The sequence below is a fragment of the Peromyscus eremicus genome, chromosome 7 (assembly GCF_949786415.1).
Source record: "Peromyscus eremicus chromosome 7, PerEre_H2_v1, whole genome shotgun sequence".
In the NCBI taxonomy this organism is placed as follows: Eukaryota; Metazoa; Chordata; class Mammalia; order Rodentia; family Cricetidae; genus Peromyscus; species Peromyscus eremicus.
This window is the reverse complement of record NC_081422.1, coordinates 52,043,398-52,058,151: the sequence shown is the minus strand read 5'-3', so window position 1 is coordinate 52,058,151 and position 14,754 is coordinate 52,043,398. Positions and strand designations below refer to the sequence as shown.

Below are 14,754 nucleotides of genomic sequence, written 5' to 3'. Positions count from 1 at the left end.
GGTCCCACATGAGGGCTAAGAGAGTGTCTCAACTTCCAGATACCTCCACTCCATCTTGGGCTTTCCCCCCCCTGCCCTGGCCTAGCCCCAGAGCCTTCTCATCCATGTCCAGCCCAGGCTCTGACTCTCCCTCTTCATTGCCAGCAAAGTTCCCATTCTTCCCTCTCTCTCTCCCTCTTCTGCCTGGAAAGTTTCCCAAGTTGATAGGATTAGCCCTACCCTCTCTGGTACAGCCCCTGTTCTTTCACACAAGAGTACTCACAGAAGGACACAGAAGGCCTGGCTCATTTGCCACAGATGCATCCTGGCACACATAGACACACACCCCTTGGGTTCCCAGCCCCTCCAGATACCAGCACTTGGATGCTCAGAGGGACTCTGGGCACACAGGAGACCTGTTCCTATCCCCACCTTTATCATCCTAGAAGCTGTTCCTTCTGGGTTTCATCTTGTCATCTGTAAAATGGGGCTGGACTGAGTGATTTCTAAAATTCTCTCCTGATTGGCATCCCTGGCCACTCAGAACAGAGCTCACATCCCTTGTTGGGCAGGGCAGCAGCTGCAGTCACAGCACCACACAGCTGCCACTGTGGGCTCTGGGAACGGAGCAGTGCTGTGTGAGGGGCGGAGTGCCAAGGATGGAGCTGGCACCGAACAGTAGCTCAAGCAGCTCCAGACCTTCTCTGGGCCCGGGGCCCAGCCAAATTTTGTTCTGTTCCTGTAGAATTCTCTGGATTCCATAGTTGGAATTTCCTCTTCTCGTTCAGTGGAAATAAAAATTCCAAATGGCATGGCTATCTTCCTGCTGACTCGGAGTTCACAGGCCCCAATCCTGCCCTCGGAGGGGGTCTCCTCTACCTCTTCACCTGCAGCTTCAGAGGGCCTTAGGAGAGGATTGGGAAAAGGGGGCTTCTGTGGGACTCTTCAGTGTCAGGGTCGAATGTGAGGGTAGGGGCTTCACTGAGGGAGCAGATGCACTGTGGGATGGATGAAGTAGGTCTAGGCACCAGGAGTTAGAGGAGGGTGTGGCAGCCAGCTGGATGGAGAGGTGCATGGGAAGGTGTTTCCTGAGGTTAGAGAGAGGGCTGTCTCTGACACCTGTCCTGTAGTGTCCCCTCACCTAAGAGCTGGAGAACGAAACAGCAAAAAGGGTCACCGTGCGCCAGCCTGGCTCTGCTGTGTGTCCTTAAGTAGGTCCTTTGCTCCTCTGAACCTGTGCTGCTCTAGTAAAATGAAGAGTTCTCGTCCCCAAGCATAATAAATGTGTTTCAAAGAGTGGCCATTTGTTTTTTTATTTTTTTCTTGGTAGTGCTGGGGGCCCAGGGCCTCATACACTGCATACTAAGGCAAGTATTCCACTGCTGAGCTCTACCCACGCCCTTAAGAATGCCCTCTATCAGTCGTGGTAACACAGTTTTTAGCAGAGGTGGAGGGACCAACAGCCATGCTACACGGAGTGAGACCTGCTAGGGAGGACAGCGTTAGTCCCTGGCACCTGGCGGGGAGGTGGCCTGAGACTGGAAGCTGGTGCCCTCGAAGAGCTTAGGTAGTGAATTATTGTTTCTGCTGGGTTTCTTCTCTCTCTCTCCCTCCCCCTCTCTGTGTGTTGGTTGGTTGGTATTAATGTTATTTTGTTTTGTTTAAGACAGAGTCTCACAGTAGTTCAGACTGGCCTCAAACTTCTGTGTAGGCAGTGATGATCTTGGACCTCTGATCATCTTGCCTCTACCTCCTGAGTACCTTGATTACAGGAATGGGCCACCACACCCAGTTTAGGCTGTGCATGGAATCTAACCGAGGGCTTTGTGCACGTTAAGCAAGCACTTTTACCAACTGGGCTGTATCCTCACCTTCTGTGTCCCATGTTTTTAAATTTATCACTTTATGTGTATGAGTGTTTGTCTGAATGTATGTCTGTGCACCACGGGTGTGCCTGGTGACCAAGGAGGCCAGAAGAGGGCGTCAGATATCCCTGGAACTGGAGCTGTAGATGGCTTTGAGTTGCCATGGGTGCTGGGAATTGAATCCCAGGGTAGCCAGAGCTTTTAACCACTAAGCCATCTCTCCAGCCCCTTTGTATTTGAGAGGGGATCTCACTATCTAGCCGAGGCTAGTCTGGAACTTTAATCCCCCTGATTTAGCCTCCCAAGTGCTAGGACTGCAGATGTGCAACACTATGTAAGACTTTAGTGAAGAATCAAAAGAGAAAAATGTTTCTCTTAAAGGAAGACTCCAAATGTCATCACACTCTGGTGGCTGGCAGACAGGGTGGGGATGGTGTTCTGGAAGTTCCAAATAGCTGCTCCAGTGGGTCATCCCAGGGGCTTGTTAGGCAGAAGGAAAGCACTACAGGCACCTGGTGCCTCCTGGCCTCACCAGCTAAGTGCAGACCTGTGAGGAAGCCATCACTATTACAGGCAGGAAAGACAGTTTGTTTTCAAGGGCAAAGTTCCCATTAGGTCTCCCTGTAAAATAAGCAAGAGTAGGTAATGTTGAGGTGGAAGAGCTGAGAGAAAGAGGCAGGAAAAATTAAGGGGGTGAGGACAGAAGGGATCTATGCCCCGAAAATAAGGGAGGGAAACCCTGGGGACTGCTTGGGGCTATCACACTGGGCATCCTTTGAGCATCCTAAGGAGGCATCTGAGTCTCTGAGATGTTCCTGGTCCACCCCCTGGGGAAGCGCTTAGCAGCCACTGGACAAAACCCTCTCTGACCTTCCCAGAGGAGCCCCAAGCTGGGGGTGCGGGGAGCATGGGCTGCCTTGGCAGCATCAACAGCAGGGTCCACGTCAGTCCTCCACCCTCAGGGGCCTTCTGCCTAATGGGATTGGACAGCCCCTTCCCCCTCAGTGCTTTGCTGGCTGAGAAGGAGGCCAGCCTGGCAGGTCAGGTGGTAGGGGTGCTTGGGGACACTCGCTGAACCCTGTCAAAGCAGGGCTGTTTGGTGCCTGAGGTCAGGAAGTGGGAGGGGACTCTGCCTCCTCACTGATTCCCCACTCACATCCCAGGAACTCCATGAGGCCCTGACCTGTCTGTCTGTTGTGTCCCTGGAATGGGGGGCTCTAGGCAAAAGAACCAGTCTGAAGCTCAGGCAAAGATGGGTAAGGGAGGAAGGCCGAGCCCCATCCCCATCTCTGTCAGCTGAGCTACTGGATTTTTCTGTCCATCCATGTGCTCCTCTGCATCCCCCAATACCATCCTCATTCTTGGTTCCATACCCTTTACAGGGAGCGGCTAACCCAGCCAAACTGGAGCTGTCTTCTGCACAGGCCCTAGAGGTAGGCACTCAAGCTCCAGCTCTTCCACCCTGTTTCCACTCTTATTTTATATATAATATATATTATATATAAATCACATGCCCCAGGACTGGCCCACCCATCTGATATGAAACGAAGACCACAAAGGAAGCCATTTGCCTCCAACATTTCCCTTGTAACAGACCCTAACCACCTCCTCTCCAAATAGGCCATCCTTCTGCTCCTTCTCCCTCCCTCCTTCCTTCCTTCCCTTGCAGGACATAGGAAATGCACAAAGGTGATGAAAAAGAGTTTTTCTGGCCCCAATTCTTCTTCCTCCCGACCCCACCCCGAGCAAGTGTAGATTTAAGGAAAAATGAGAAGAATTCCCAGAATTGAGGAGGGATTCTGAGGGAAGAATATCCCGGGACAGGGCTATTCAAAATACATAGCCTGTTCCTCCTGCCCCATAGCACACACATCAAGTTCTCTGGCTCTACAAGACACAGGGTTCCAGAGAAATTGGTGGCACCTCTGGACCCTACCTCAGGAGCCTCCAGGCTGCTTTTCCTGCCTCCCACCCACCCAGGCAGCTCAGGCCCAGTTCCCAGTGGGAAGAGGAGTGCAGAAATAACAAGTGGAGTTCTAAGGCTAGCTGTTTCCCAGGGCGGGGGTGGGGAGGGTGGCCAGGGTTTGGAATGTGCAGGATCTCCCTTTCTCCCAACAGCCAGATGGTCCGTCCTCAGACACTGGAAGCCCCAGGCAGGCACTGGGGACATCTGGGGCATATTCACTTGTCCAGCTGAGCTCCTGACAGTGCCTATTGACCCAGCTGACGCTCAGCTCAGCACTGGGGGGGAGAGGGGAGGGCTGGGCTTCTGTCCTCTGTCCCACAGAGCTGAGGTTGCAACAGGGCTGGGGAGCTGGGGATCCTCCGGTCCTGCCTCTAATCCCGTGACTGCAAGGCATTGCTATTCCCAGAGTTTGTGTGAGGTGTGGGGAGGCCACTGGCCCGGGTCCAGGAGTGTAGTACTGCTGAGGCTGCCTCTGCCTCCCTCACAAGACCTGTGCCTGCATTTCTGGAACCATGAATGTAGGTCTGCATGTGAGCTCAGACACAGCTTTGTTTCTGTCTCTGTGTGTTTGGTATTTCAAATGACAGCGAGATAATATGAATTACTATGGAGAAAAGTGCCCATTGATGTGCCTTACCCCTCCCGTCTCAGCTTCACAGTGGGGGCCATATCCCTCTTAGAGAAGCCTGGGACAGCAACTTGGCCCCTGGAGCTAGAGTCCTTCCAGATCACCTTCATGAACTAAGACTGTATATCCTTTCTCATAAAAGGGGGGGGGGGTATTGCAGGCTGAGCCCAGAGACACCCTGGTCCCTTGGTCTACTCCTGAGGCTTCTATGCTCCTCCAAGGGCTGGCCTTTGGGAAAATGGGAGGTCCGGTCCCAGGGGGTGTCCTTGGCTCAGTATGGTACTGGATGAGTAGAGATGGGAGGACAAGGACATAGAGCTCCAGGATAGACATTTTTGAATGCCTTGAAGGTACAAAGTGGCAGCAATTCTCTATCTCTCAGATGAAAAATATTTGAAAAGCTGATCTTAAGCTTCCTTTAGGCCTTTGCCACTAGAAAAGCTCTCCGGAGGCCCCTCCCCGCTTGCTCCAGCTCCCAGACTAGTCCACCTGCTTCACAGGTATCTTGGCAACAGGACCATCCTGGAGGACATCAATTCAACGCTTGGGAGAAGCCCTTCCCAGAGCCTCAGACTCCCATACCCTTCCTGTATTGGGTGTCCCATCGGGCCTACTCCTCCAACACCCTGTGTAAGAATTTCAGGCCCCTGTTCCAGACAGCCGGCCAGTGTAGCTATCACAATAAACAACGGTCTAAAGACATGATGGCCCTCTTCCTTGTCCTTTCCTAAGCTTCACCCATCCTGTCAGCCTGTCTTCTCCATTCATCCCTCCTCCTTTTCCCTAATTTTTCTTACTGAAACTTTTCATCTGCTCCATTTCCAGAGAAAATGTGAAGTATGATTTTCTCCCTACATTTGAAAATAACATTTTATTGTACTCAGGCTATATACCAGGCCTATATACACTGCCTTATCACCAACAGACTAACTGTGCAGTCCAAGCATTGGGCCAAGGAACAGAACCATGGCTTCAGCAGTTCCCTCTGCCCTACAGGACACTGTTCCACACTACCCCACAATGGTTAGGCCAAAGGCTTCAGAAAATTCATTCTTTCTGACTTGGCCCCTCCTGTATCAGACCCACGGTAATAGGCCCAAGAATCATTAAGGCAAGAGACTGCTGGAAATTACTCCAGTCTAGGGACCTTTGGGGGACTAGGTATGAGGAGAAGAAACCCTAAAAGATCCCCTTTTCCTGAAACCCAGCTTGCTGCTCAGTCACGAGCCAGAGTGAGAAGGAATGAGAGGCTTGGGACACTGGAAGGACATGGAGCGTGTACTGTGGGATGGTGCAGAGGAGTGTTCTAGAGGGCTTGCCACTTGCCACTAAGCTGAGGTATGCACAGCAAGAGCCAGGCTGGGCTCCCAGGTCTGTCCAGCCCTGCTCCTCCCCAACACACACTAGGGCGGGAATGGTGGCAGTCAGTGGGACTCCTGGATCCCCAGAGACCAAAGGCAGATGTACATCTGTCATCTCCCTCTGGGACTGCCCTCCTCAGGCTCCCCAGCTCTTCCTGGGCTATGAGCACGGCCACTTCACCTATTTTTCCAAGGCAAGAAGAGATGTATGAGTATGGAAAATAATTTAATAGAGAACAATGAACTGCATTCTTTATATACATCCAGCCTCCAGCAAGGCTCCACTTTGTCCTAAGGAGGCAGAATGATTAGAAATCACCAACATTCTCTGACTTTAGAAATAACGCCTGCCAGGTGGATCTCTGTGAGTTCGAGTCCAGCCTGGTCTACAAAGTGAGTTCCAGGAAAGGCGCAAAACTACACAGAAAAACCCTGTCTCGAAACCCCCCCCCAAAAAAGAAAGAAATAACGCCTGCACCCCCCCCACACACACACACACAAGAAAAAGAAACCCTCACCGCTTGTGGTTTGGGATTATCTGATGCAGAACAGCTCCCCTGCTCCTTATTTAAAACAGCCTTCAACACAAAAATTTGAAACAAGATAATGATTGGGGGGGAGGAATAAAAAAAAAACCCTCCAGTAATTCCAGACATGGAAGTTCATCTCCAGCTCATACAAAGTGTAAGCTGTGGAAGTATCCATGGCTTAAGAGGACAAAAGGGAAGACCCAGGCCCAGCCAAGCCCCAGCTCCAGCACAGGGCCCACTATATGGCTAGTGTGGCATATTCCCCTCAAAAGAGGGCTGTAAGTAGGAGAGATGAGGACCTCTCCTCCATGCCAAGGCAGGGACAGGCCTGGAATTCTCACATGTACCCCACCCCTACAAAAGACACAATATTCATGCATGAAGGATTGTCTTAAAGTACTGAAAAGGATGGCAGGTGTGCACTCCCAGGAAGACTAGAGTGTTCTGAAGGGCTGAGTGCATCCTGTAGTGTAGGTAGTCCCTGAGGGGTATTGGAGTGTCCCATTCCAGTGCAAGAAGGGAGTAGGTTGGAATAAAGGTTCCCAGGAAGGGTTGGCCCAGGTACAGCAGCTGCCTACCTGGCAGCAGGGAAGGAACAGAGGTGCCCTGAAGAGGCATGGTGTTCTCTTTGCAGAGCAAAACACACACAGTGTGATGATGTCCTGAAGCCGACAGGCTTAGGCCAGCAGTCACCTACTAACACAGTCATAGTAAAGTAGTTCTCCCAGAGTTCAGTACACCTGGGACAGTACATGGGCCACCAGAGCCTCCAGGGGTGGAGAACATTCAGAGGAACACTGGGAACTAGGATGTGGACATCTTGAGGTGTTCATCCAGGAAGGTCCCAGGTGCGCAGGTGCGAACCTGGGTTGGTACATAGCTTCTCTCTAGACTTGTGTTCTATCCACTAGTCCTTCTGGTGTCACTGGAGTGTGCAAGCTGGGAGAGAGGAGAGGGAAAAGTCAGGCCTGGGTCTTCGGCAAGAGAGGCAGAACCGTTATGGGCTGTCAGACCCCAGGGCAGGACTCACAGCTCCGAACAGACTCCGACAGCACCTCTTTGTCCAGAGTCTCTGCTTCCCAGTGAGATTCCCTTATCTGTGGGTGTAAAGGAGGGCAGCGGGTAAGGCAGACAGCTCGACTCGGAAGCCACAGCACATCCACAACCACGAGGAGGAAGGACCCACACCCTGCCGGGGTGGCCCATGCATGCCCACCTTGATCTGCTCTTTCAGGTACTCAGCTCGAGCCAAGAGGTTCTGAACCTGCCGAGAGAAGGCATGCCGAGCAGTGTACGGGCCTCACATCGAGGGCCTGCTCACCCCCGACTCCGAGAGCCCTCTGCCCTGTCTCTGACCCTCTGTTTGCTACCCCCTGCTGCAGGAGCCCAGCAGGCTTTTGGCTTATCCAGTGACCTGAAGTCCTGCCTCACTGACTTCACAATTCTGAGGCTGGCCTCCGGTCTTGGAATACCCAAGAGCAGGGGACCTCCATATGTAATCTAAAGAGGTCCCAGAGACACACGAGCTGTGAAAAGGAAGAGGATGGACAACGCACTCTGACTCCCATGGCATTGAGTACCTCAGTGTGAAGGAGCTCCCGCCTTCGGCCCGGGGCTTCTGCTGTAAAGAGAGGGGAGCCGGTGAGGACAGGACAGCCGGGGGCGGGGGCAGCAGGGGTGCTGCAGCCTTACCTGCCAACAGCAGTAGCAGCTCCCCGAGGCTGTGCTGGTACAGGTCCAGGGCATCCTGCTCCTTGCCAGCTTCCTCCTCCTACGGCCAGAGGGGCAACACATTATTCCATGTTGTGCCTTGGTTTCCTTCCTGTCCCACCTTGCTCCTCCCAGTGAGCACAAACCTTGGCCATGGCAGCTGAGGCCACTTCCAGGGCAGCAAGGAGGCGGGGCTTGTCCCGGGCCATCTCTGATGGGAGAGGAAAGACTCACAATGAGGGGAGCAGCCTGTTGTTTGTTTGTTTTTTTCTTCACAGAAAGCCCACCTCAGTCTCCCTGTCAAGACGAAGTGGGGTTGCCAGGACTCGTACATGGACCAGGAACTGCAGCCTACCTCGCAGCAGGCCTTGGACAGATGTGTCCTGCCTTAGCAGGGCCTGATTGGAGGAGGAGACGATGGCTTTGAGCTCCTCCGCCCGGGACACGTACTGCCCTACCTGTAAGGGAATAAGGGGCTGAGGGTTGTCCCGCTAGCCAGCACCCCCTCCAAGTCTGCCTCCTGCTGTGGGATGGTCTGTATGTCAAATGTGTTGCTGATTGGTCAATAAATAAATCACTGATTGGCCAGTGGCCAGGCAGGAAGTATAGGCGGGACTAACAGAGAGGAGAATTGAGAGAACAGGAAGCTGGGTGAGGGAGACACTGCCAGCCGCCACCATGACAAGCCGCATGTGAAGATCTCGGTAAGCCATGAGCCATGTGGCAAAGTATAGATTTATGGAAATGGATTAATTTAAGCTGTAAGAACAGTTAGCAAGAAGCCTGCCACGGCCATACAGTTTGTAACCAATATAAGTCTCTGTGCTTACTTGGTTGGGTCTGAGCGGCTGTGGGACTGGCGGTGACAAAGATTTGCCCTAACCGTGGGCCAGGCAGGAAAACTCTAGCTACAGCCTCCGGTCCTCAGTGTCTGCCTCGCACGAACCAGGTCAGACATTAAACAAGCTGACCCAACCCTCCCCGGCCCTATGCTATGAGAGAGGAGGGTTCTACATCTGTCAGAGGCTTGTGATCTCTAGGTCCTCTCCCTCCATGTCCATCCACTTCCTCCTGGGGAAGCCATCCTACCTTGGCCTTAATTGCCTCCTTCCGCTGGGCATCCACTTCGTCTGCGGAAGGGGAAGAGTTCATATGAGGAATCTGTATGGGGACCCCTGCCCCACAGTCAGCCCTCTGCAATCCTCAGACACAAGCTCCAGGTTTATCTTCTGCACTGTCTCCCCTAAGGTACTGAATGGGGAGCATGACCCCATTCTTGCCCCTTCTGTACCCAGGTTAGAGGAATGGTCTGGGCCTCACAGTGCAGGGCAGGTACAAAGAAGTCCAGAGCCTTGCAGTAGAGGGACAGGGCTGCAGCAGCGTCCCCCTCCTGGTCCTTCTTCACAGCCTCCACCACAAGGGCTGTCTGGGGGACAGGAGGATCAGCAGTCAGACCTAACTTCCTAATGCCACACCAACCAGCATCATCAGTCAGAACCCCACCTGCCTCGTGGCCACCGGCTCAGCTTCCGTGGGCCAGTTCACCACCAGAGCGGGCAAGTGAGACCCAGCTCACCCCATTCCCATTGGTCTGCTTACTGCTCTCGCCAGGCTTTCCCCATTGGGCATGTGCTCCAGATCCACCCAGGGGTGGGCAAAGAAGTCCTGGAAGGAGATTCGACGGCTGGGATCCCGTTCTAGGAGTCGCTGCAGCAGGTCACGGCAGTCTAGGGAGAGCTGGGGCCGAAGGGGGAGCTGCAGAGGAACAGAGCAGGGGCACATCACACTGCGCTCCAGCATCTGAGTCCAAAGCCCCGAGGCCCTTTAGGAACTCCCATAAGGGGTACACGTTTGTCTGTGGGTTATCTGAGACCTGGGGAGAATATGGCAGGTCCTGGTGATGAACAGGAAGAGAGCCAAACATCCTGGTAATTTGCCTCTAGCCCTGGACTATGGGAAGACTGGGCCTGGCTCTATCATGACCTTTTCCCCATAGGTCATTTATTGCCTGCGTGGCTGATCTGGATCCCCAGAAATGGACCAGAGCCTAGGCTTCCACACAGAGCATGCCCCACCACCAAGAAAGGCCTGGAGCCTAGACTGCAGTCTGTAGCAGTATAATAAAAACCTTAGGGCCTTGAATCCCTCAATCCCCAGTGGATGCCAAGACCCTCCCTGCAAGACACACCTCAATAACTCGATTGCTGCGGATCTTTTCTTCTAGCTCTGAGAACGATCTGGAGGCAAAGGGGGGCTTCCCGAAGAGGGCTTCTGTGGAAGAAGGCAGAGGGGGGGCTGGAAGGAAACAGGGTTAAGTCTTGCCTCGCTCACCCCTTGGGAAGGGAACCAAAATTCCTCAGAGTAGAGCCCTGGGTCCCTCAATTCTCATTAGAACCCAGGAGGGGCCTGGAGAAGCCTTGCCCACATGCAGAATAATCGGGGTGGAGAGCAAGGGGACAAAGGTCTCACCATACAGGATGACCCCCACAGACCAGAGGTCCACACGGGCGTCATACTGCCGCCGGCACACCATCTCGGGAGCCATGTAGAGTGGGGAGCCACGAAGCACGTGTTTCTCGTCCCATGGGGACATGTGCTGTGCAAAGCCAAAGTCTGCAGGCAAGAGGCCAGGCACAGGGTTCAAATCCCAGCTGCTGCTGAGACTCCAGTCATAGCTCCTCCCAACCCTAGGCTCACCTGGATTGCTCCTGCCTCCTCCCCTGTGCCACTGGCCCACAGCACTCGGCCTATATCACTCTCTGGGGTGGGAACCCTCCTCGTGGCACACAGCCCCTTAAGCACCTTCTCCTAAGAAGCCCGTCTCAAAACACAATGTGCACTGAAAGCCCCCCTGCCTCTCCCGACAGGATTAAGCTATGTCATGTTCTCTGGCCTCCAAACTCAATCCATTCTTTTTCAAACCTTATCAGAGGCCACAACCACCCTTCCACTGCCATATCCTCCTCAGCTGTCCAGAGCGAGCCCTAATCCTAACGACAGATTAAGTTGGGTCCCTGCTCACAGACTGATGCTGGATGCTGGTCACATACCGGCATTATTTCCAGACTGAGCCCCAACTCTGACCCACAGTGATCCCTAACTCCACCCACAACACTACAGGACCTAAGTGTGTGCAGCCTGAGAACGGGTGCTACCTTTTGGTGATGGGCTCAGCCCTTTATCCCCTGGCCGGTCACCAATGACTTAACAGAGAGACCCCTGGGAACTAGGGTGCTGAGGGAGCCCAGCAAGGAGCCCTTTACCCTTCTAAAACATCACCCTGCTGTTCCAGACTCAGACCTGCCAGTTTCAGATGGGGCTTCTCCAAAGAGCTCAGCAGAATGTTCTGTGGCTTCAGATCCAGATGAGAGATGTTTCGTTCATGCAGGAACTTCAGGGCACTAGCTGGGGAGCCCACCCCATGAAAATGAATCAGAGCCTAGTTCCCACCTGCCTCTCCCCGCCCCAGGCTTCCATCTACCCTCCTCCAGCTGCATTACTGCAGTTTTGTCCCGGCTGGTCCACAGAATACACAGAAGCACCAGACTCCCGCCACTTTTAAGGGCATGTGCCACCACCATCTGGAACTCTGCCACTTCTAAGAGTTTCCCCAAATGCCTGCTCTTTGCACCCTTTATAAGACCCCGCCCCCCTTCCTTCCAGGAGCCTCCGGAAAAGCCCAAGCCCTCTAGGACTTTGTATCCTTCCTCACGAAAGCACTTGGGTTCCACCTACTGGGCCCTGGAAGATTCTACAAGGTTCTTACATCATGCTCCACATGTGGAAGCCCGAACTCCCCCACAGATGCTAGGGACACAAACACGGGAGACTGCAAAGCCTGAGGATAGGGGAGACTAGAACACCGAGTGTGCCGTTGGCCTTTACCCAGCTGCTGCATGAATACACGAGCCACCTTCTCAGGCAGGATCCTGCGGGTGTGAATGAAGCGAGACAGGTCGCCCCCTGCGCAGAACTCCATGATGAGGTAGATATTGTCACTGTCCCACTGTGGTTGGAAGTAAAGAGGCAGCTGTAGGCAGCATCCCTTCTCCAGCCTCCTTTGGAGGGAGCCCCGCCCCAGGCTCACACCTGGAAGTCTTTCAGCTGCACAATATGGGGGTGCCGAATGCCCTTGAGGATCTCAATCTCAGTAAGGAGGTTTTCCACAGATGCCTTGTTGAGACTTTTCTTGGCCACGCATTTTATGGCTACCACCTCCCGAGTATCCTTCTGTGGGACAGGAAATTTGGGTCTCTATCTTGAGGGGACCTGCGCCATGGGCTCGAGGGGGCTCTGGGTCCCTCTGCAACCTCCCCCCTTCCTGGGGTCTATCCACTCTTCACGAGCCTCCAAGTCTCCCAGCTTCCCCTTATCAAATCAATGAGGCATCCGGATTCTGGAATTCTGGCTTCCCCACCCAGCAAGTGTTCTCTAACCCCCTGTTTCTAACCTACAGCAGTACGTTCTAGAGTGGCCAGAAAAAGGCACGTCACTGGCCACTATGCCTTCCAACTAACTGGTCCTGCCTCCTGGGAGTCTGGTCTCAGACTCCTCCCAGCCCCGAAGGCGACTTCCATGCGGAGCCGGTTCTTCAGCCACTGACACCGAGGTTCCCTCAGGTCTTCGCCCACCCTTCCAGAGCAAACTGGCGTGTGTTTGTTTTTAAACCTAAGAGGGGCAGTCGGCTCCAGCCTCTTCCACCCGGGCCGCCTGGCTCCTGCTCCGGCCGGCCTGTCACCCAGCCGGGTTTGCTGGGGGTTGGCTGGCACAGGAGCCGGGTGCCCGGCGCCAGGACACCTCGGGTACGGCCCGCCCACACCCACCTTGGCGTAGGCCTTGTACACCGTGGCGTACGTGCCACTGCCCAGGCGCTCGGTAAGGATGAAACCGTCCAGCCGAGGAAGACCCCAGCCGGGCCCAGCCATCCCTCGCCCGCCGCCAGGTGCTTCCTAGTTCGGGGCGCAGGTTCCGGCCAGAAGCGAAACTGGGGGCGCTCGAGGGGCGGCGGGGCGGGACTCCGCACGGCCCGAGCGCCGCCCGCCGGAAGCGCAGCTCGACCCCGCCCCTCCGAAGCTCCTCCCCGCCTGCCGCGCGGGCTCGGTGACACCTTCTGCCAAGGGCTGCCAGGCCTGTTTTCAGACACCGAGGCTTCAGTGGGCGTAGCGGAAGTGGGTCGAGGATTGAGGACACTATCACATGGGAAACCCTCTCTCAGCACACCGCATCCTAGAGACCACCCACGTTGGGGGCGGGATGAAGAGCCTGGCCTTCTGCTCTCTAAGACCAGAAACAGTGGGATGGGGACGGAGATCCCTGGGTCCCACTGGGTGAAGGAGAACAGACTTCAGCAAGTTGTTCTCTGATCACCACACACACACTGGCACACACACAATAGAATATAAAAAAATACTGGTTTTCGAGACAGGGTTTCTCTGTGTAGCCCTGGCTGTCCTGGAACTCAACTTTGTAGACCAGGTTGGCCGGGAACTCAGAGATCTGCCTGGCTCTGCCTCTGATTGGCTGGAACTAAAGGTGCACCACCATACCTGGCTAAGAGTAATTTTTTAAAATGCCTATGGAAGAGCCAAGTTACCATTGCCAGAGTCCTCCCTTCTGCCTTTCACTCTTGACGAGGTTCCTCCTCGGAGCTGAGTGGCTTAACAGTCTCTCACAGTCCAGCTGCCAAGGATCTTAATTGTCACCTCACCTATCTTATTAGGCCCTCAGCCCATACTTCAGTAGGCCACAGTCCTCCCAAGTCCACCAGAGACATCAGGACCAGCGCTGTCCGAAAACCTTATTTTTATTTAAGCACAAAAATTGAGACATGACATATACATTTGTACATGGAGGAAAACACCAGAAAGTTTACAAAACCCTGGTGGCTGTCATCACCATTTAGTGGCTCTAGGGATAAATGGGCTGACAGCATGAGGGTAGCCCCGGAGGCAGGAGGCTGGCCATCTTGGTGAACTCCTGCGGCACTGACACAACACAGGGTCCAGGTTCAACAGTGACCTAAGTGCCACTGCAGTGACACACCTGTTGAGTCCCCGGGACAAGTGGAAAGGGACCCAGAGTCCACTGTGAGTGTGGGAGGAACCCTCAGAAAGATGGCTCAGCAGCCCTGCCTGCAGGACCGAGTCCTGGACTGACTTCCTCCAGCCACCCTAAGAGTTGTAAGAGGCGAGTATTGCTGAAGACGGGGCAGGAGTAAGGCTAAGGCAGAGGGGCAGAGTCCCTCAGGACAGAAGCCAAAACAAACAAGTCAAATGACACCTACCCTCTCAGAAGACTGCCAGAGGCTAGGCAGGACAATAGCTGTCTTCAGTCCCTGGCAATCCCCAAGTCCCAACCAACCCCACTCAGAAGTCTGAAGAGAAGGGCTCGTGAAGGCCCCCAGAGGGCACAAGGTGCTGTTATACCATGGGACAGAGCAGGCATGGAGGGTCATGACTATTGTGAGGAACACCTAGAGACCACTTGAAGGCAATGTGAGGAGCATCTGTACACCCACCAGAACACAGCTCACCTAGAGTGGAGCCCTGGGAAGGCTTACGAAGCCTAAGCATGAAAGGTGAGCCTGTGGAGGCCCCAGTACAGGTCAAGTCTGCAGAGGGGGGAGTGGAGTCCAGGATGCCTATGGAAAATTCCTGGTCCAGTGAGCCCAGGCCCGCCAAGGACCCTGAGTGGGGGACGTGAATCCACACGCACG

General features: G+C 54.2%; 1 protein-coding gene across 2 annotated transcripts; it reads right to left on the bottom strand.

Moving 5' to 3' along the window:
- Positions 1-6,008: 6,008 nt before the first annotated feature.
- Positions 6,009-13,068, bottom strand: Ulk3 (unc-51 like kinase 3). 2 transcript variants are annotated; one of them, XM_059267962.1, is made up of 16 exons: positions 12,863-13,068; positions 12,129-12,269; positions 11,925-12,045; positions 11,340-11,444; positions 10,509-10,652; positions 10,228-10,310; positions 9,639-9,794; positions 9,360-9,465; positions 9,129-9,169; positions 8,395-8,497; positions 8,186-8,250; positions 8,022-8,100; positions 7,910-7,950; positions 7,546-7,593; positions 7,360-7,426; positions 6,009-7,268 (listed from the first exon to the last, which is right to left on the bottom strand). In XM_059267962.1, exons 1-16 carry the CDS (start codon positions 12,962-12,964, stop codon positions 7,252-7,254), a joined length of 1,419 nt encoding a protein of 472 aa, XP_059123945.1. In that variant the 5' UTR covers positions 12,965-13,068; the 3' UTR covers positions 6,009-7,251. The 2 variants fall into 2 exon arrangements, with proteins under 2 accessions (XP_059123945.1, XP_059123946.1); XM_059267963.1 differs by having other exon boundaries at positions 7,910-7,947.
- Positions 13,069-14,754: the final 1,686 nt, after the last annotated feature.